The 22,279-nt window shown below is 42.2% G+C and overlaps 1 protein-coding gene across 4 annotated transcripts in view; it reads left to right on the forward strand.

The window, feature by feature from the left end:
* Positions 1-17,623, forward strand: part of B4GALT4 (beta-1,4-galactosyltransferase 4) — a 163,384-nt gene extending 145,761 nt beyond the window's left edge. For all 4 annotated transcript variants that reach the window (XM_069202770.1, XM_069202773.1, XM_069202771.1 and 1 more), the window contains 2 exons: positions 14,388-14,492; positions 16,807-17,623. In XM_069202770.1, the coding sequence (XP_069058871.1) occupies positions 14,388-14,492; positions 16,807-16,948 (247 nt within the window). In that variant the 3' untranslated portion in view covers positions 16,949-17,623. The remainder of the gene's footprint in view (positions 1-14,387; positions 14,493-16,806) is intronic.
* Positions 17,624-22,279: the final 4,656 nt, after the last annotated feature.

Consider the following 22,279-nt stretch of genomic DNA (forward strand, 5'->3'; position numbering starts at 1 on the left):
CCCCTGGGGTGGGTTGAGATGCACAATGGAGATACAGGAGAGAGTCAGAGTTAAGACAAGACCGGCAAGAGCAAGGCACGAAGGGAGGAGCAGAAAAATACAGAAGGCACAAACCAAGAGCCATCAGGCGACAACGCGATGCAGAGATGACACAGGCCTGAAAGGGCCAAGAAGTTGTGGTTGAAGGACCGAGGCAGATTTGGGGGTGCCGGAGCACCACCCAAGCAGGAGGAACAGGAGGTCAGGCAGGGGCCAGACAACCTCCTTCACTGGCTGGTCTTTTCTGCGGCTGCAAATAAAAGGCTACTGGGAGTGGGGAGGAGAAGGCATTAGGCACAACCACACAAAAGGGGAAAAGGCAGGAGAGTGGAGCGTGGCAAGTGTGAAAAGAGAGCCAAAGAGCAAAAAAAAAACATGTAAATAGCAAAAGAGAAGCATCAGAATATGAAGGGCACTGGGGAACTAGAGGTACCTAGGAGACACAGGAGGCAGTTGTGAGAGTTAAGACGAGATGAGCAAGAGCAAGGCACGAAGAGAGTGACAGAAAAAAGACACAAGGCAGAAACCTAGAATACAGCAAGAGCTAAGATGGGGTACAGCAGTGATGCAGGTCCGAAAGGCAAAGAAATTCTGTTCAGAGGAGTAAGACAGTGAATTGAGGGCACAGGAACCCCACACCCAAGCAGGAGGAACAGGCAGGGGCTAGACAACCTCCCTGGCTGACTAGTTGGAGAGCGCTGCGGCCGCCATTAAAAGGCTATTGGAATGAAGGCGGAAAGGGTGGTGGCCAGGGCAAGCAGTGCCTAGCCATGATGGCAGGGAAAAGGTGGGAGAGCAGAGCAGGGCTAGCATGGAAAAAAGAGCAAAAAAGTAGCAGAGAATGAAGGACACTGGGGAGTAGAGGCACAAAGAGACAGGATAGAGTCAGTAAGAGTTAAGATGAGACAGGAGATGAGCAAGGCACGAAGAGGACAGAAAAAGACAGACGGCACAGACCGAGAGACGCAGGAGACAAGGTGAGACACAAAGAATAGGTAGAGATGACACGTGGAAATTTGCCCTTTCTGGAGGGTCACCCCAGATTTTTTTTTTTTTGCTGGCTTTAGAACTATGTGCAGTTTTTCCTCTGCTAACCAGTGGTAAAGTGTTAATGCTTCCCCTTTCAACATGGTAACATTTGTGTTACCGTGATTGCCACATTTAATTTTCTCATAAGTACCTAGTATATGATACCAAGTCTACCCTTGTCCTGTGAATAGATTGCTACCAGTCATCTGCAGTATTCATTGTCCCATCCAATGCAGTGACCCTGTAAAGCATGTCTAACAACTGCAAATTCAACCTGTCAGAATAACTCCTTTTGGCAGGCCTTAAACCTTCCTTTCATATAGTAATAAGTCAGCCTAAGTAGGCCTTATTTTCAATAAAGCAGGATGCATTTTATTTAAAAGTAGAACATGTAAAAGTTTCATATTAAACATGTTCTTACAGTGAAATATCCCCGAAAGCTATTTTCACTGTAGCATGGTTGAATGTTCATAGGAAAGAATTGGGATACAATATTAAATGCAATAAATGTTATCTCTGCCAGGAAACTGTAACAAGTTTAATTTCTGGACATTTTGAAATATTTACTACAAACCCAATTCACTGGTGAAATTAGATTTGTAATAAATACTTAGAAAATATGTATTTTGCTCTCTTTCTTCTATCAGCCAGTAATGAGCACTTACGTAGCCATGAATGAGGTGTGCACTTGTTTGCAGAACAGGGACAAAGGCCGTTGATGTGGGGAGGTGGTGTTGTGCCCTTGACAGAATGGCCTGTGGATTGGCCCTAGGACTTGATTAACTACAAGGAGGCTTCCTACAGTGTCACAAGCAAATGTAGCTAACACTAAGGCCTGCACCCTTCTTTGGTACCTCCCAGCCAGACCGGCCTCCATCACAGTGGGTGTCTTCTTGACATCACAGTGTCACATCCTGCTGGAGTGTCAAGACTTTCTTGACCGCTCTGCTGTGATTTTTCAAATGACATTTGTGATGCACTTCTAAGGGGAAAAACAGAATGTGTAAGCAACTTCTGTGTATTTACTGTCTGATTGCTAAAACTTCAGATTTGTTCTACAAGACTTTTGTCTCTGAGTTTGTTGGGGGTACATGGACTGCCTAAAACCGGGTTGGTGGGGGGTACAGGGACTGCCTAAAGCTATCTTTTAGTGCTAGGATTATCATAAAACACAACCGAACCCCCCGCCCTAATAGTCCATATTTATTATGGCCTAAGACTTTGGCCATTTTGAAAATGCCCCAAGTGGGTTGTCCCTAACCACTCATTCACACCCACTAGTTTCAAAATGTGGCACCGACAGGCACCCACATCAGAACAATCCTGGACCTGTGGAAGATCAGAAGAGGACTGAACCTGCAGTCTGATACTAGAGAAGTGTTTGGGAGACTTGACCTACTCTCCTTGTACCCAGGACAAAGAAGTGGCCCCCAAGGGTTATAATTCTGACCTTCTCTTAAAACTACAGACATAACAAGCTATAAGAGGCATTATCCTACAACTGGCCAGTAGCAACTGGACCCTTCTTTCAGCCTCTGTCTGCCACCCTGTGATTCTCCAATAACTCTCCTGAGTCTCTAAGTGCCTCCTCTGAGGTCTTGGTGGGGGGCTTTACAAGTGTACTCCCTTGGAGGATTGGGACTTAGATAAAAGTCGGAAGGTAAAATCTTGTTTAGTAAACCCAACCCTTGTTCCAGCGCGGTAGGCATCAAATTGCTCCTAGGTCCTAATCTGTCGTGACTACTGATTGTCATTGGCACTGTAGGCTGTTGGTGCTATTTCTACTTAAAACTTTAAAAAATCATATCTTTGTTTGGTCTTATTGGATTTTTATTATTTTGGTGTCAATTTGTTTATTAAGGTTTACTCTATTTTTCTAATTTGTTTTTGGATTTTTATTGTTTTACATTCAGACTTAATTTCTGGTTTCTGGTTTAGTATTTCTGGTTTTACACATTGCCTCTAAGTTAAGCCTGTCTTCTTTGTGCCATAGCTGCCAGGGAGTTGAGTTCAGGTTTATTCTGTGACTTTAGTGTTTACCCTAACAAGGACTCTGATTATTACTTGTGGTGGGTACTTGCTGCCCACCCCAAACTGATCCAGTTTGTTACTATGCCAGTCCAAAGGAACTGCTTCCTGGCTGGAGGACAGAGACAGAAGGGTGAGGGTGCCGGAGCAACCCCCAAGCAGGAGGAACATGCAGTCAGGCATGGGACAGAGTAGCTCCTTCACGCCAGCATCTGTGGATTTCTTTTTTCTTATTTTTTTTTTTTTTTTTTTACTATTTGCCGACTGCCATCTGCACAGCTATAGAATTTTATGCAGATGACATGGACATTTTTTTTTTTTTTTTTACAGCTGAGCCTAATGGGTTGCTGCATGTGACTTCCACATGGAGGTTGCCTATTCATGTCCCATCTGAAATTATTTGAATGGGCATTGATCTAGATCCTAAATGCCTTTCAAGAAGGTGCCTATCAAATGTTGCTGGTTATTCTCATGCGGGCAGTACCAACATCCATCCCAGGTCACCCAAGCTTTGAGGCTATGATTAATGCAATACTCACAGTGCCCTGCCTGGTAGAACCCAAGATGTTGTTGGGTTCTGTCCTCAGACCAGCACATATTATATTACATGGAGTTACCATTAGTCTGGATGAGTGGGTAGTTCAGTCACTGCCACTATTTATGTGACACAACCACTTAATATGGGCCAGGTGAGCTGTCAAGGGGCTCAGCTGTAGAACATTAGTGGGTATAAGTCTGGAGGAGTTACCTTCACAACTCACACATTGCAGGTATAAGAAAGAAGGATATTTTATCCCTGAAGTCCAGACTGTAGATGACAGTGCTCTTTATTTCCAGCAATAATAAATCACACGCCGCCTTTTAAGAAATCGCTGTGCTTGCCAGACCGAGTGGCGCAGTCTGTGGCGCCGATGAAGTGAATTACATTGACTCGATAGTAATACAAACTAGCATGAAACGGTTTCCAAGTTAGCAACATAAGAACTCAGCCACTTGAAATATAAACTGTGCACTGAAGGACTGATTATACCCCACTAGAAAGTAGCCTCCTCTGCACTATTCACATAGCCTTTGTAGTTGTTTAGTCTTCAAATTGGCAAGTAGCCGTAAGCTATTTACTTCACTAGACATTAATTGCATATTGTTATTCACTAGACATTAATTGCATATTGTTATTCAGGTCTGTTTGCACTTGCATCCTTTCTGGCAAGAATCTGAAAAGAGTATGTTCTGAATGTTTGAGTTGGTCAGGAGCCAGTCTTCCAGTTATAGTCTTATAGTCTTTCCAGTCTTATACTTCACCTCTGCGCAAGTAGAGCGTATGATTCAAGGATCAAAATATTTGATCTTACTTCCACCCTATCAGAATCCAAAGGGATAATCATTAAAGGTTCCTGCAAGGGAAGAGTTATTGATTAGCTCTGTTATTGTCCCTTCAAAATAAAAGGGCAAAATAATGGCTTTTGAGAAGCTGTGAAAGCCTTCAGACGTATTTGAATATAGACATAGTCTGGTCTGGAGCATTTGGATAATGTGAGGTTGGGTGGTGTGATCCGGCTGACTCTGCCACTTTCTGTCTTACCTTAAGATGCTGCTCCATAAAACTCAAAACCGCTACGTAGTGATGCAGTGCAGCTTGCTACCACATTTGTGTGGGATCATGTGGTTCAGACATTTAGTTACAGTTTTAAATGGTTGCAGCTAACATCTGTAAGCTTACTTGGCTTTGCTTTACTAATTTTGTTATTTGGTTGCCTAGGCATGACCGTCACAAAACGTAACTTTCAGGAGCTGAATGGGTAATTTGCTGAGTGGGAGCACTTAACTGCTGAGAGATTGTTTAGGTATGCCAGATTGTGGTGGTACATTGGTCTACTAGACCACGGAAATTTGCAGGCAAGAGAAGCCTCATATGTGTTGCTACTTTGTAGGTGCCACACTTGCATTTCAGAAAGTTGCTTTGTGGCTGACAGTAAAATCAAAGGAACTCAACAGTGTCCTATTGCAGATTAGTGTACTCTTAACAAAAAAGATTCCCCTTCAATAATGGTTTGGATCAGTTACATGTGTTGGACCTTCTGTATTTAGTGATCTCTCGACTACCTTAGCATCGAAACTCAGCTATTTCTCAGGAATGTCAGATCAAGCAGTATCCTTACTACGCTGATGATGCTGGCATTTTATATACGTGGCTGCTGAGTGACAAAGACTGATTGGTAGAATATATGTGCGTTAGGGCACATCAAAATCAGATCAATTATGTAAAGACCTATCTTATGATACAGATATTTGCATAGCAGGCATGCAAATATTAAATTATTTTAGAGTTCTGGTACCTTCACCCCGTAGTCTTGAGGATTCTGTCTAGTTTATTGAACTTATAAATCCTGAGTCATATAGTACTACATGTACCCAGGGCCTGTAAATTAAATGCTACTAGTGGGTCTACAGCACTTATTGTGCCACCCACTTAAGTAAAAAATGCCTCGGATCTGCCCTTGCAGCCTGTGTGTGCAGTATTAAACTTGCATTTCGACCTGGCACAATAACCATTTTGCAAGTGCTAAACCTTCCTTTTTAATACCCAAGGGAAGGCTCTAAGCAACATTTAGGGCAGGGTGCATTGTATTTAAAAAGTGGCATGCACTTTTAAGTTTTACATGTTCTGCAGTGAAAAACTCTTTAGATTGGTTTTCCTCTACTCCAAGTTCTACATCTCCGATATGATATTTAGTTACCTTATTACATTTAATAAGTGATAACTTGTTTGTAAACAGGTAGAAATGTCATGTTTGGTTTTCAGGGAATTGTAATTTAAAATCCTCTTTAATTGTAAAGTTGTATTTTAAGTCCCAGTTAACCATTTGGTGCCTGTATCCTGGGTAACATGACTAGGTGTACTTGGCATTTGGCCTTTATGTATTCTTCCCACACAGGGACACAAAGGAGGGCTTGCTGTTGGCAGAATGGGCCATCCTGCCAGGATGGAAGGGACGGAGCTGTGCTCAGCCCCAATTGCCTTTCAAAGGAGCTGCCTCAGCACATTCACAAAGGACTTCACACTAGTATTTTGTCACCCTAGATATCCTGGGACCAGGGCAGGGAGGAGTGAAGGTCCAGAACTATTTGGTTGAACTCCAGGAGTTTCTTCCACTTTAGAGCTGGTACCAGGTTTAAACATAGGACCCTGAGACCCACTCTTCAGTACACTTCGGGCCTGTGGATACTACAAAAGGAGGACTGCCCTTCTTCTTAAGGCCTGCCCTGCTCTCCGGGAAGGAAGGCTGGACCTCTTTATCCCTGGCAGAGTGACTGCAAGGGTTAGGTGGCTTACCTCCTGTTTTGAGCTACAGGGACACAACAAGCTCCAGATGCCTCTCTGCAACTGCCTGCTGCACTGGGCCTGCAGCTGGACATGCCTGAGCCTTGCTGGACTCTGCTGGAGTAAGTTCCTGATCCACAAGATATGTCTCTGCAGGTCCTGGGCCCTTGATCCTGCTGTGAAGAAAAGGAGAAAGCCTGATGTTTTGGGACCGTGACCATGAAAGGGCCTGTTCGCACCGAGGTCTTGCTGCCCACTACGACCGCCAACGTGAAGCTCCGGAGGACCAGCAGCATGAGATCTGTACTTCGTGCTACAGCATCATCAGCCCGCTGTCACCCCCAACACACGGCTCCAACCACTGGCAAGACGCCCAGCCTGCTCTTCTCTACAGCTACGACTGTCCATGATGCCCTCCCTGCAGCCTCCTCCATGAACTGGACTCTTCGCGTCTGACTTTGAGAAGGTAACCTTTCAATTTGGACTGCCATGGTCCGTGTATACGGTCCATGCTCCATCACAGTCAGACTAAATTTATGATTTTCCCCCAGCCCAACACAACCAGATAACCACGAGTGCTACTTTCTGCTTTTCAGCACTATACTTCCATTTTATTTAATTGAATAATGATTGGATTTTTGTCGTTTTGGTCTAAAAAAAAATGTATTAAAATGTTTTTTTATTTTCCTAAATTGGTGTGGGATTTTTCTTGTGTTGTGTTTTCACTTTATGACCTGATGTGTACTGCATACCTGCTTAACACATTCCCTCTAAGTGGAGCTTGACTGCTTTTGTGCCAAGCTACTACAGGGTTAAACACAGGTTAATTTAATTACCTTTGTGGTACCGTCACAGGGATTCTGGTTGTTGCTTATGAAGGGGTTTCGCCCCCTCAATCAAAAAACGAATTTCTAACAATCCCTATATGAGACAGTGGTGTGTGGGCCTAGTGTTGGATTTTAGCTTTGAGTTCTGAAATCTCACTGCGGTATCTCCTAGCTGTGTAGGGCAAATGTGTGGTGCTTTCTCTAATATGATTTGATGGAAGTTCTATGTTGTTCATCATGTTTAAAGAGTTATATAATATAAAGGAGCTGTAATTTGTATGTTTCGAGTCCTCTTTTAGGTATTGTATGTTAAGTAACAAAATGAAGACAAGCCAGAGATAATTATTCTGATATCTAAAATATGTCTAAGAAACTTTAAGAATATTAGTAGGCTTTTGGACGGGATAAATCTTCAGTGGGTTAATACATAACCAGAACTTTACCTGTGGTGATAACATAATTTGCGTGGAACATGTCAACGCTTAGAACCGGAAGGTGAAAGCTATGGGGAATCTCTATAGGTTTAGCTCCATGTATTTGGGTAACGTGGTTAAACCTGTGATCAAAGCCTAGGGTGCTCAGATACTGTTTCCAGGTACAGTAGGCACATATGTGAGGTACCCTTTAGTTTATCAAGTTAGGACATTATGGTAGGAAAAGGGCTTGACCATGTTGTGAGTTTCTGAAGCACAGTAGGGGTGGGCGGGTCCCACGGAATTAGATGCTGCAGAATTCCACAGAGTTCTATAAAAACTCAGTGAGATTCCGCGGAGTTCCGCCAATGGGTGGAAATAGGCACATCACATTGCCTGCGCTGTTATTTAGCTTAGGAGCAAGTTCCGCCCTGAAAAAACAGCACGCGTGGCAGCCTGCAAGAGGGCGCAGCTGCTCGAGTTGATTTTGCTGTCACTCAAGTAGATTTTTTACTCGAGCAGCAGGTTTCTGACAACGAAGAGGCTGCGACTGCCCGCATTAGATACATTTAACCAGCTGTCCTACTTACGCTTATAAATCTTGCTACAGGATGCCATATCTCGCTAAGTTACTGTCCTGGAGCTGCGTGCAAGAAAATATTCTGTCATGTGGCAATTGACAAAATTCCACCAATTATGCAGCAGAATGTAATATTTCACACACCCCTAGAGCACAACCCCATTTGCTTCATTTATTATGACCAGCAGTAGATTCTGTGATAGTCTGTGGGATATATGTAGCTTTCATCTGGATGCGTGCTGCATGCAGGCTTATTAATAGGAAAATAACTATTTCACAAACTTTTATCAACAGAGATTTACAGCTGTGATAAATGTAAGCACATTTTCCTTACATCGAATACACAATATATATTTCTGGTGTAGTAATTCTAATTAATCTGGCCAATCTGCACACATAATTGCATAACATTCCAAGTCCCGGCTTCAGAACATTCAATTAGCCATCAACCAAAAAACAAAAAGCATAAGGAAAACCACATTTTAGGATTGTCCATCTTTTAGTGACCCACATATAACAAAGCTGTAGTCTTCTGAAGTACTGTGGGAGCATGAAAACTTTAACTGAATAGCACATAGCCTTTCTGCAGGAAATTTCACCTCCAGAAAACTATTCATGCTCAAGGGTGTGCACTGGTTCACTCTATGTGCATCTGAGATGCTTGTTTTTTGCCACAAAATTGTTTTCCTGAAAGGACGCAGTCTTTAGCAACGTGTAAAGGAAATTATTTAGTGTAGTCTTTTGGATGCTGTATAAATACAAGTGTTACTCAGGTGAATAGTTGCACGATTACTCCAAATTTCGTACTCCTGAGTGGTTTAATCATTATATTTCAGCAGGCAGTCAGTGAGTTGGGTTAGGAAGCCAAGATTGCGAAGAAACTCTTATTTAAGATGCATTCTTATGTTTTGATAACATACCGTAAGGGCAGTAGAGCGCTTTACATATACCACAAGTAAAATAGAAACTTTGAAAGAAACTGCAGATAACACAAGTAAAAACAATACATTTTTTGATAAACAATTGTTATTGAGTTTTCAAGGCCAATTTAGTGAAGGTAGGTAGAGGTAGGAGAATATAAGAAAGATATTAACAAGGAAGGTATAGTCTGAACAAGTGATTTTTAATATCTTTTTGAAATGGAAAGAGCCTGGGATTAAAAGCAGAAACACATAAAGAATGCACATGATCTGCCAAGTTCGAGGCTACACAGAGTTAAACCTACGAAGGTTGTTCCTCATAGCTTTCGCCTTCCCCTCCTGATGTTTGAAGTGTTCCACGTTAATGAAATCATCACCACAGGTAATGCTCTAGTAACAGTAGGTATTAACCTGCTGAGATATCTACTGCGGGGTATTTCATGCTTTTGTGCCATATTACTTATTTCGCTGCCAGCCACAATCCTCTGGTCCTCAACTTTCTTTGAAGTGTTTTCAAACAGAAATGTCAGGGCCTTTGTTACATATCTCAGGATCTTTTCAATCATTGCTTTGTCCTCCCTACGATTGCCCTTCGAGGTGGTCCTGGTGGGGATGTCATTTCTGTGGCTAATTAAGAATTATGCCTCGATAAAGGTTCCTGTCAGTAATCTGCCTTCTCACATTCAAGAAGGTATTCCCTAAGCCCATTAATTTTTCCATATTATTTTTACAGTGCGAGAGGGTCTCATTACAATCTATGTTGTGTCTGTAGAGCATGGGCACGCAGACATTTTTCTGTGGGCCAAAATGTTTTGTTTGTGATGTGACCGGGGGCTGCATTGATGTCAGCAGGGTGGCACTCAGGAGGAGAGTTCCACGGGGTGGTGACCGTAAGGTGGTTGTACTGGAAGCGAAGCATATACAGCTACTGAATTGCACAATCTGAAACCAGAACACCTGGAATTAATCCCATCTACCCCACTTTACCAAATTGTGTGATCCTAGGCAATTGTTTTGTTCCACTTTCCCTTTTTTTCTTCATTATCACATATAATAGGATGTCGAAATAAATGGCTTCAGGATGTGTAGTGTGCAAAACCTTCTCCTGTGTTTGATAAACTATAATGTTCTTCTTGTATAAGAGGAACCCAGCCTAAAGAGTGCACTTAATGAGTGGCTTGCATTTTGGCTCTCTATTGAAACTGGTGTCAGGGTGGGTGAAAAAATGAATGTAAATTCATGTTTGAAAACGAGCACTTTTAAAAAACATAGTTCTCAGTAAAATGTGATGTACGGCGACGAAACAGAATACATGTCAATAAAATGCACTTTCTGAATTTTGAGTAGATTTCATCATATATTTACAATTTTGCTGCAAGAGGTCTTAAAAAATAAAGGTGTTTCTGAAGTTAAACAGTGCAGGATAAATTAGCTACTTCTTTTCTTGTACTTCAGTTAACCTTCACATAAAGGCTTGTTTGTTTATTTAACTTCTTGGTCAATGTTAGTGCTGATTCAAGAAAATGGCCGCCCAGTGCTGGTTTTGACCTTGGCGCCCAATGTAAAGATCAGAGCGGCCGCATGCGCCCCCCGGGCCGTACTTTGAGTATCAATGCTGGAAAGAGTTCAACTCAGCTGCTCTCGCTGACCAAGTAGCTACAGCTTTTTCATTTTTATGATTTACCTGGGTATTTGGTCTCATTAATGTAAACCAATGGCATTGTTTACTGTTATCACCTCCTCATAGAAACAGCCAGTTCTTCTATTCGTCTTCAAATAAATTTGTATCTGCCACCTGCAAATAAATGTACGCAACAGTGAGCAAAACTTTCTAGTTGGGCCTTATTTTCATAGCATGTAGGCAGAGAAACAGCCATCTTGTAGGTGGCTTAAATATTTTCTGGTCTGCGTTGGGAGGAGATGGTCAACCAGTTGATGGTGGTGGAGCTTGATGATGCCCTCCCTGAGACTGGTAATGTTGTACTCCCTCTAGGACTACTACTGGAGAATTGCCGGGGACTCCTGATGAGGAGGAGAGGGGGCTGAGAGAGTAAATGATGGGGATGGTGGCGTGCCCGAGGGGCCACGGACTGGGAACTGGTGTGATTGCGGCCTTGCTCCCTGCCTGTCCTGGAAGCTGAGGCCACCGAGATGGTTATGTTCGGGGACTGTGTGCATCGCCCACCTGGCCACCAGTCCACCCGGGCTGACGTCGTTAGAATTTATACCAGTGCCCTACTACACAGGCCGGACTCTATTGTTATTGCAGCTGATGGTGTTCTTAGGGTTTATTGATGTTTCATTGCTTTGCTATCATCTTCAATGTTTGTCACCAACAGACTCACCAATAATGCCCTCTCTTACACCGAGGGTGGATGGAGACACTGCACGATCTCTGTAAATGCCATCAATTGGGTGCTGGGACCGTTGTGTAATCGTGCCTCTCATGATACATGTTATAAATAAAGCATTGATTTTTATACATATATATATATATTTTTGTTTTTTTTGTTTCTGGTCTGCATATTGTTCTATACTTTTGCAAACCGCTGTGACATTCATCAAAGATAATTACTAGTCACCAATTTGGCAATTAGCAAAATTTCACAATTTTCTCACAAAGGGACAAAACGCAATTGAATTACAAGTCATATTGGCCTATTCCCTGTTTAAATGTGAATAATAATATTATTTTTTCCTCTGGATTGCCTACAACATATCACATGTCCAGTCAGAAATTTTGGATTTAGACAAAGCAATGTAAGGTGCATTTGTTAAAGTTATGTTTGTGTCCCCCCCCCCGCCCCTTTGCTGTTGAATTTGAGTGCTTTTATAGATTGGATCGTAAACTTAATTCCCTGTGATTCGGTCAGTGGATGCCCTGAGGAAGGCCACTCCTGGTGTCAGAAACATGTTGCTTTGGTTCATCTTTTGAAACCTTTGTATTAAATAAATAAATGCTCAATGGGCTATGTTGACAGCTCGTTTGAAACCCGATGTTTATATGAGACGAGGAATTAATGATTGCAGTTTACTGAGTTCCCATTCAATTTGTGTTTGTGCAACAGGATTTCTCTGAGCATCTCGTGTTGGTGTAGGCATAACGAAGGATTTCGATTATGTCAGAGGCTTCCACGCCCCTCTTCTGTCTGCACCATGGGCCTTAGAAGTAACTTGCTCACTTTAGGGAGTTGAAACTCCTGGGGTTTGGTGCACAATGTCCAAGTAACTGAAGATTCCTTGTAAGATTTGTATGTGCTAAGACATTTTTTTTAATCTTAATACACAACCATAGCATCACTTTTAACTACTTTTTATCAGAGAGGCTGGACACCTGTAGCTCTTTCCCTATGTATTACTGTAGACGTTTTGATAACGCTACCTTTTGTATGGCAGAATACGCAGCCATGGATAACTGGAAAATATCTGAGAAAACCACTTGATAGAGGAGGGGTGACCTTTCCCAATTGTAAATGATCTATGATTGCTGATTCAGTAAACAGAATTCATGGGGATATATTTTTCAAAGCAGATCTCAGTACATATGTGAATGGCGCAGAAATATCTAGATTGGATATCTATTTATGTTTTGGCACCTTATGTTTTACAAGAAAATATGACTAGACACTCCACAAGTAAGAGAACAGAAAATTGGTTGTTGACAACTTATTCACTTATTTGTTGGGCCCACTTATAGGATACTTCTATTCTGTCTCTTTTCAGACATAGCTGTCATTTTCTGAAAATGTAATCCTCAGCATATAGGTAAACTTTTAAACAACATCTATTTTTGACACTTATTAGGTTCAGTCCAGTTGCAGTTTTCCGAGTAATTAGTTTATTTTTAATAGTGCAAAGTCAACATTTCTTCTGAAGTCAGAATGTCTAATAGAAGTTGATAATGAAAATGCTCTAATAGGTTTATTTATGTCATAACATGAAATATTAAGATTGCAAGTTACTATTAAATTTGCAAGCCATAAAAGCACTCTATATATTCTGTGTGCAGGATCATATCTATTTTAGCAATTCGTGTTAAACAGAGTAAGAAATTGTTACCGTCATACAGAAATACGTGTTTTTTGTAATTGCTGTAATTACATTACAATATTATTACAAAGAGGCAGAAAAAAGCCAAAATTGGGGAAATCATAATCTGGTTTGTTTTATTAATATTTAACCACTTTGTGATGTTCGAAGTCATCGCTTTCAATAGAATGTAATTATGAGATAAGTGCTGGTCAGTGGTGATGATATACGTAAAACTGTTAAAAGAAAGTTCTCATCTCACAACTGACTTGCTATATACTTTCCTACCCATACAGTTATAAAATGGCTCTGTGTAAGCATGCAAAAAAGGCAGACAACATAATATCACGAGCATCCTTTGCAGATCAGTAGTATAAATGCATGAATTACAGCTAGTTGGTGTCAGGTTATGTTATGTTGGCTAGGAGAGTTGTGCTTGTAGAAAACTTTCTTACAACAGTGAAAATTGACATTTCCCTCTAATGAGTGACTCTGGAAGAATAGAATGCAAGGGAGGATATCTGAGAGATTATTCACCTATTGGCAATGGTCAGTATTCCTTAATAATCCCTGTAAAGTTATTTAAATAACCTGTGATAGAAGAATGGCAGAAGGGAATCTCGAGTTTGAGGAGGATCATCCTTTGTAGGTCGAGCGCTTTCACCTGTTGCAAGTATTCTGGGCTTTTAGCCACACCCACTGCACGCCTATCACTTTCACTCATTTGTGGACTTGCCTTTCTAAAATCCTTTGTTATCATTGGTAAATGTTTTACGTTTGTCCCTTCTTGGGGCGGTTTTGTTACTGCCTTTGACGCAGACCCTGCAACATAGATAATTGCACGTTTGCTGATACGTTTGACTACGAGCGAACTTCTTTTTCCTTTTGTGTCTCTCCTTCCTGCTCATGCTTGTGGCGGCCATGGCGCTTTGAAACGGCTCACTTAAGTCAACTGTTTTACTTTTCATCTTCAATTTATGTGGCAAGAAAAGTCCAGTTAGGATTTAACAATGCTAATAGCTCTAACTCAAGCAAATGCGAGACCCATTTAATTGCAAATGCTTGTTTTTATCTTTGAGACAGGGTAGACTTTAGAATGGAGAGCAAGTACTTGTAGTCATATATCCCTGTGAAACCTGATGTGACAGCACTGGCAGTCCCCATTTTGAATTCTCATCTTTACAATCTGATTTCTTTCAGGGTGACCATGCAGAAGATGAAGGTAGTACGACCATCCCCTGACATAGCCAAGTACACTATGGTGTTCCACACACGAGACAGCGGCAATGAAGTCAATAGTGAGAGGTAAGTGTGGAAAAGGTTTAAAATCCCATGTGATTTGGTCGGGGGAGTTATTTGATTATTTGGATCTATAAAGGAGCTTCTCTATTAAGTGTAGCAGAAGCGCTTCCATCACTTAACTTTTCAGTCCATTCTGTCCCTGGATTCTTTTAGCTGTTTCTGAGAAGCAAATGGATGTACCATTTGTGGAGTTAATTTTGCTTGTTCACTCATTGTTCAAAACTGACTGAACCAGCCACAGTGAGGCCACCCAGGGCTGGATGAGCTATTTCTGTGGGTAGCGATGCCTTTCACTATGGTGGACCTGCAGGTATCCACTGCTCACACCATGAAATCCATTAAACCATACGAAATCCTTCTTCAGTATACACAAAAACATCAGTTCTATATCATTGATCACTACTTTTGTCGACGTGCAGCCCCCATCGCACAAAAGCACCTCAGTTCATAATGCATTAACATGAAGCAGGGGCGGAATAAATTGTGCCTACCAAACAAAAAATGTATTGGGGAAATGATGCAAAATAACCATTGTTTTTCAACTTCAGTGTTTTGCATAGATGCTCTAAAAAATCCAGAGCCAGCCACCTTCAGCTAAGTTCAGGATACAGTATTAAGTAGTATAGAAGTGAGTGGTGGAGGATGTTAGTGAGCGTAGGCACTGATTATTATTTTTTTTTTAAAGAGAACCCACACAGTTGTGTGGGAGGTGAGAGAGAAAAGATTCCGTGATGGGGACCGTAGGGTACTGTGTTCTTTGCGAATCACACTTATAATGGGTATCCTACCACCCTATACTCATGTTAAAAAGTAATGATAAAGTCCTGTTGCTCCCGCGGGAATATGGTTACCCCACTATCCCTTTATTTTGGGTACAATTACCTAATATTCGGGTCAGTTAGGGTGAGGGGTCCTATCCGTATACCCTTGAGCTAAGTCAACATGTTTCAGCTCTCTTTCACTGCCCTCGTGGGACCCTCAGCTCTCATTAGGACTGATTGTGAATTACTATTTTAAGATTTCAATGTCCAGTTTGTTGCTTGTTGATTGTCACAACCATAGGACATAGACAAACATACAAAAAAGTCTGCGGCTGCCCTACTTTCCTGAGGCCCTGGTTGAGAGGTATACAATTGTGCCTTGCCTCCTAGGTGTATCCAGTCACTATTTACGGGCTAGTGGGACGCATCTCCAAGGGTTGCGTGTCACTGACAGTCAATAATGCTACCAAAAACGCCTGTGCTGTACTCTCCCCATCAGGATTAGATCGTTATCCACAGTGCTCCCTGGAAGATGGTTAAGCCCACCCTACTTTACAGAGACCAGGGTGTTACTGAATGATGAAGCATGACACCATTAGAGGAGAATACCGATTGTAAAAGCGCTTCAGTTAAAAGCCATGAAATGCCCTGGGCTGTCAATCAGTGACGCCTCGTCACAGAGCGGAGTGGGGTAAGCAACTCTCACTGACCACATACCACTCTGTGAAGAGTGAAGAAAGGTCCTCCTGTCATTAGCTGACCCATGACAAAGCCAGCAAATGAGACGAGGCGACAGTATTTTCTAGTTTTCCCTGCCCGAAGTATCGAACTCATTCCAATGATTTGTGCTTCCCCTCCCGCTGGAACGGCCATCACTGCCCTGGCTTGTACCTTTTTGTAATGTTTGGTTGCATGTAAGAACTTATGCATGTTTGTGCTTGTGTGCTGTGAATGGGTGTATGTATGTGCTTGTGAATGGTGGGTTTATGTGCGTGCAGCTGTGAATGGATAGGTGAGTATGCGTGTTCGTGTGTGGCCCGCCCCACCGCTCATCCACATTACGAGTGAGAACTAACTACATGATGAAAAAGAAGAAAGCTTGGAAGAGCAAGAGCATTGGAAGGGCGGTGTTGGAAAGTTAGAGCTCTGGGTGGAGATCATAGGAGGAAACGGAGAGACTGGCTGTCTGGTGAACGAGAAGAAAGTTTGGAAGAGCGAGCGCCTCTTTTAAAGTCGGGATTAGAGAGTTAAAATAGCTCAGTGCAGAACGCAGGGTGAAATGTCGCTGCAGACTGAAATTCATTCAAGTGATGATGGATGTGTTACAAGTGTTTGAAGAAGGCGGATGTGAAGAGAGATGTCTGCCCAGTGATGGTAATGAAGAGTGCCAACAAGGTCAAAAAATGAATATATATATAATGAATATATAATTAATTAGTGAATGTCTTGGATTTTGGTATGTACTTAGAACATTACCAGGAGTGAGCTTTACCTACATAATATTGACATATTTTCTTGTCTGATTTTATATTTTTCTCCCCTTCACTCTCCCTCAGAATGAGGCTTTTGAAGAATGTTGCCAAGGTCTGGAAGACTGATGGACTGAACACGTGCTCCTATAAGTTGTTATCAGTCAAACACAAGCCGCTGTACATCAATATCACGGCAGACATTGGCACCTCAAAGGAGAAACATTAATGGTTTATATCACTTTGAATCTGGGAAGGAGAACATTGTGGCGCTGTGAGTGGACATGTTGAGTGTGCACAGAAGAGACACTGCTACATCCACTTTGGTTTTGTAAACTAAGATTTCTGCCTGCCTGGAAAAGGTTTCTTGAACACCAAGGACAGCCCGAAAAGGATGAGCGACTTATTTTTTGTTGTTAATTTTAAAGATTGCCGTGGCGCTTCATTTCGAGCACTGAGACAGTGATTCTGGAGCCTTTACAGAGAAACTTTATATTGGGTGTCTGGCTGGAACATGGAAAGGTGCCTTTCTTTTGTTACCTTTAAAAGACAGTTCTTCTGTTGGAAGGTGGACTCTGCACTATACAACATGTGCCCAAACCCTTTATTCTCCACTCTCCCCATAAGAAGCTCTTACTTTGTTGATGAGGTTCTTAAACCAGAAGAGACTTCTACTGGTACCATAATTGGTGAAGTTGACAATTGAAAGTTAGAAACATTTTAGATAGGTATGATTTCTCTAATTGCCTTCATCCAGCATCCAAAACCTAAGCAGCCCAAATGCTAGCTGGACAATTTCACATTCTTCGATGCAATAGAATCCTATTGAAACCCTTTTATTTAAAATGATGCTTTTATATTTGATCAGTATTGGTTTCATAAAAACAAGCATTAAAATGAAGAATCGATTGTGAGTGTAATTCTTACAACTGTGATACAAACCTTATGTCACCTTCCCACACAGGGAAAAACCCGGATGAGGATGCTGAACTTCAAGCCGCTTGAGGAATGCTACCTCCAAACCGTGAATAAAGGTGCATGCAGGAGGGTGACTAGGGGCCAGATGTATCAAAGGGTTTTACCCATTCTGTGTCAATGGGAAAATGCTTTGGTACATATGGCCCTACGATCCTCAAAATATTGTCTTCTCTGCTAGGGTTGAATGATTTATCCACTATGGATAATGTCTTGGGTTTTGGGCAAATAAAATAAACAATTAAAGATGGGTAACACTGAATTACGAGGATGTTTTTCACTAAGGGATTCTGAGTGACATCAAATAGACAATGAGAGCAAAGCCTCAGTTGTCTTTGATGTCACTCAGAATCTCAAGGAGAATAACATCCCCATAATTCAATTTTTACCCATCTGTAATTTTAGGTTACGTATGGTCCCAAAATAATCTTCCCCTGCTTTCAAATGCTACGCAGGGGCAGAGGATTTATGGGAGAGCCATGCAAAGTGCAGCTGCTCCTCCCTGTCCCAAATGTTTTAAAAAAACTTTTCTTCTATCCCTAACCAACCCCTACCACCTTACAAACCTTTCTTCCCCCCTCCTGCAGCTGTGCCTTCTGATTTCATTCAAAGCAGACAAGCAGAGCTGCGCTGACAGGCTCTTAGGGAGGCCTATCAACCTGACCTAGAAGGCCTTTAGGACATCACAATAGTAGGGAACCAGTTTTGTTATCAACTGTTGCTATGTCATAGCAGTGATTTATAACATTCAGAAACTAAAATAGACGATAGACGTTCTATATGACAGCCATACATAAGTCTCATTTCACAACAGGACAGAATGGTCCGAGGACTTTGGTAATTTGGGAATGCTTCCTTCCATTTTGACATGATTCTTAGATTTCATCATCACAATATTTTACTTCAACATATATTTCTAGGAGGGCATGAACATATACAAGCATAGATTAGAAGAAGGTGGAAATTAGTGAGATGTACTTATGTGGTGTAATGCATCCATACTACGATTAACTTGAACTGCCAGAGTTAGCAGGTTCCAAATCCTTTAACCTGCTCTCAAAAGCTATAGTTCTACCTACATCTCTGTAAAACTCTTAGCATAATGATTAATTCTTATAGAGTAATTAAGTCCTGCAGAAAAAAATCACCGAAAAATAGGGCCAGGCCAATCAAGTTTGCCTATTTCCACCCTTCTTTTCGATGTTTCCAAAAACCCTACTTATTATTTGGATTTGTGCTTCTATTCCTTCTCCCTTACGAGTGTTACTGCCCATTGTGAGAAGAAATGTTCCTTTAAGGTTGTTTTGTTGATGCTGTGTCCTGCAGGTGACTTAAAAGATGGGTCATTGGCACCATAAACACAACATCTAGTCAAAATCCAGTCCCCACACATATGCATTGAACACTTAATTTTGACCCTTTGCAGAGCCCTGGAAGTCATTTCATAACCGTCATGTTGTCTTCAGCCCTTGGCACACCTCTAGAAAACATGTAGACATGGAAAGGTTTGTGTTCAGGCAAGTCCCCACTGAGATGCTGCTCCATCTTATGGGGTGCCCTGCCGTAGTCTTGTAAAAGGCCAGATTCCCATGTTAGAAGTCTGATTAGGCTTTCTCTGACCAACCCGATGGCCTCATGATCTATACTAGTCACCTCCTTAATTCAGAATGTTTAAACTCCCACAAAAGCTTGCAGTTCTCTTGGGGAAAGGAGATGCTGGTACTTTAAATTCAACCTTGTCCCTTTCTCACCTGCACGGATGTTCTATTTCACAGTGGTGAGTGGTTTTTGAGCCATTGCCATGAAAATGAACGCCGCTCGCCATGTACCACCTATGTGGGATATTGAAGGGATAATTACGTAGGTAGGTAGGTAGCTTCTATGATTTTGTGGAACTTTTGATCTACTCTATCAGCCAGTTGCTGGATCCAAATTCTTACATTCAATCACTGTGAATATTGGTGCTTTGAGCTTGAAAGGGGCAGCCTGGATATGTATTCCAGGAGCAAGAGTTTTACACCAGTTTCCTTCTCTTCTGTAGAAGTGATGGAGTGTCTTCTTAATGTGTTCTCCAGTAATCCAATTTTTTCCAATAGGTCTTTATTAGTTTGTTACAATAGGCTGGGGGCAGAGAAAAATGTCTCCGGTCTACAGGTGGTTATTATTGACATGGGTTTGAGGCAGGGTGGAAGGGGGTCTGTGACGTAGGTGTGGGCATCGCCAGGTCTTCCCGGTCAGAGAAGACCTTCCGCCCAGTGTGGATGTCCCTGGACTGGGGGGGCCAAAGTGTCTTTCAAGGTGGTCTATAGTCTGATTTGGCCTCTACCTTCTTTAAATAATGTTGCCAGTCCGGTAGTCTGGTCTTGGTCGTGCCTTGTGTTCCAACTGCTTGCAGTGCCTGCTTCTCTGCCAATAAGCCGGTGCGCAGCTCAGAAAGCCACAGGGCGACCCGGCGGCGGCATACTTCCAGCTCATGGCTATTCTTTGTTTCGCAAGGACCAATGCCAGGTCTTTAAATTTGCGAATGGGTTTGTTTGCAGCTGCGCGGGTAGCGGGCCCCAATAGGCAGTGGGGCCTGATCGCAACACCAGTGTGCCTGTGGCTTTGGAAAGAAATCCTGTCACCTCCCTCCCAGTGATGACCAAGTAGTGGACAGTACCACATTATATGTGCGAAGTCGGCCCCGTTGACATGGCAGAATGTACCTGTTGATATGGGTCAAACCGACAAGCTACAAAAGTGAGCTAAGCAAAGGGTTTTCACCTGGTAGTGAATTATCTATGTGGATTAGGTTGTGCATGTAAAATATCCCTAAAACCACTTCCTAGGCAGTGAGTATCACCATGATGACTATAATTTCATAGCTTATAATAAATGTTTGCAGTCTGCCACTGCTCTCCAGTTTAATTATGATATTATTTAGTCTGTAGTATGGGAGTACATGCAGGCCACTCGTTCTGGGCTAAGGTAAGTAAGATGTAAATAGCTGAATTGTGTATAGTTCAGTCTGTCATTTGTGGAGGTATATTTCGGTGACTCTATGCTTTGAGAACATTGCTTATCTATTAGAACGGTGGCTGGGACAGCATCCCAGTAGCGCTTGAAGAGGGGGTTCTCTGGCCATGCTCAGAGAGCCATAAAGGTGCAGGACAACTTTGCGTCCTCCCACAAGTGATAACAGCGCCCGAAGGGTCAGAGACCTCTGCGGCTCATCAAGTGTCTTATGCCAAACCATGTGTAGGCAATGTGAGAGTGAAGCGTATAGAAGGAAGGAACCCAACGGTATCCCATGGTCATCCACCAAGCTTTCAAATGTGTTTAGAATCTTGTCTGTGAAAAGGTCGCCCCATTCAGTGAGGCCCGCCTCTTTCTATAGAGCTGTATTTGGAGGCGCTTGAAGGTCAGTGCAACTTGGTAAAGCCCAGAGGGGTTGCTCGGGTGCATAAGGGGAACAGGCTCCAGCCTGGTGTCAGGCCCCAACAACTCTGCCTAATTTGTCAACATCCTCAGGGGCATTGTTTTAATCATGTGCGTGTAGCACCACTGGGTTGCTTGTAACGTCATTGTACTGTCTGCATTTCAGGATAGATATTGCATTTGTTTGATATGTACTTGATGTTACCAATGCTGGTTCCACTGTATAGTTCTTTTCACCAATGGCTGTTGAACACATGTGACTGTGTCAAGTCCTCGTGCTTCGAAATGTGTCAGGTTCACTTGTTTATTGGTTGCCAGACAACCACCACTCCCCCAAGGTCTCCAGTGAGCAGCTGCCTCCTGTTTTCAAAGACATGAGTCATGCTGGTTATAAATACTCTTGCTGTGCACATGACTCTGCTTGGCTTTCTTCCTGTCTGGCAAGGAAAGCCCTCTGCACTCTGGAATTCCCTCCAGGCCCCACCAGCTGCCCTCTTGACTTGGCTGGCAGCAAAGAGCCTCAGCAGTGATTTTCTGGAAAGAGTACACTTCTGTCTGTTAAGTGGAGCATGCTGTCTGGAATCTGTTTGTGTAGAATGTTATTATGGTCACTTTGTTTTTTGGTGAAAACTGAGACTGCTTGCACTCTAGCCTTCTTGAGACTTTGAAAGGCCTCCTCTAAGGACACAAACATGATTTATGAGTGGGGCCTTGATGAGAGTTGAATAACAGATTTAGCGTGGGGGCCTTGACAACTTTCGTTTTGTAACTGAGAACTGTGACAGAACTTCACTATCCTCAACTTGTTTATTTTTGTACTAATAGTGATTACGCAATTCAGTGCTAGGATTACTTTATGTGTGAGTTTAATTGCTTTTGGTATTGCAAATCATTTTATGTTTATAGTGATTATGCAGTTCAGTGCCAGGAATACTCAGTTTTCTTTCTTTTGGTATTGCAACTCATTCAATTTTGTAGTTTTACCATAGAAAACCTAATATGAAAGTGCATATCCATGAAAGAGACTTGCAGAACTTCCTAATTTGTTAAGAGACATTCAGATTTCTTCACCTTTTTGTATATACTAATCCATGAGAAGAGAGAGAGGGCCAAGTTGCTGACATTAACAAGTGAATGTGCTGTGATAACCAAATTAGACAAATTTAAT

Source organism: Pleurodeles waltl, chromosome 8, assembly GCF_031143425.1.
Source record: "Pleurodeles waltl isolate 20211129_DDA chromosome 8, aPleWal1.hap1.20221129, whole genome shotgun sequence".
In the NCBI taxonomy this organism is placed as follows: Eukaryota; Metazoa; Chordata; class Amphibia; order Caudata; family Salamandridae; genus Pleurodeles; species Pleurodeles waltl.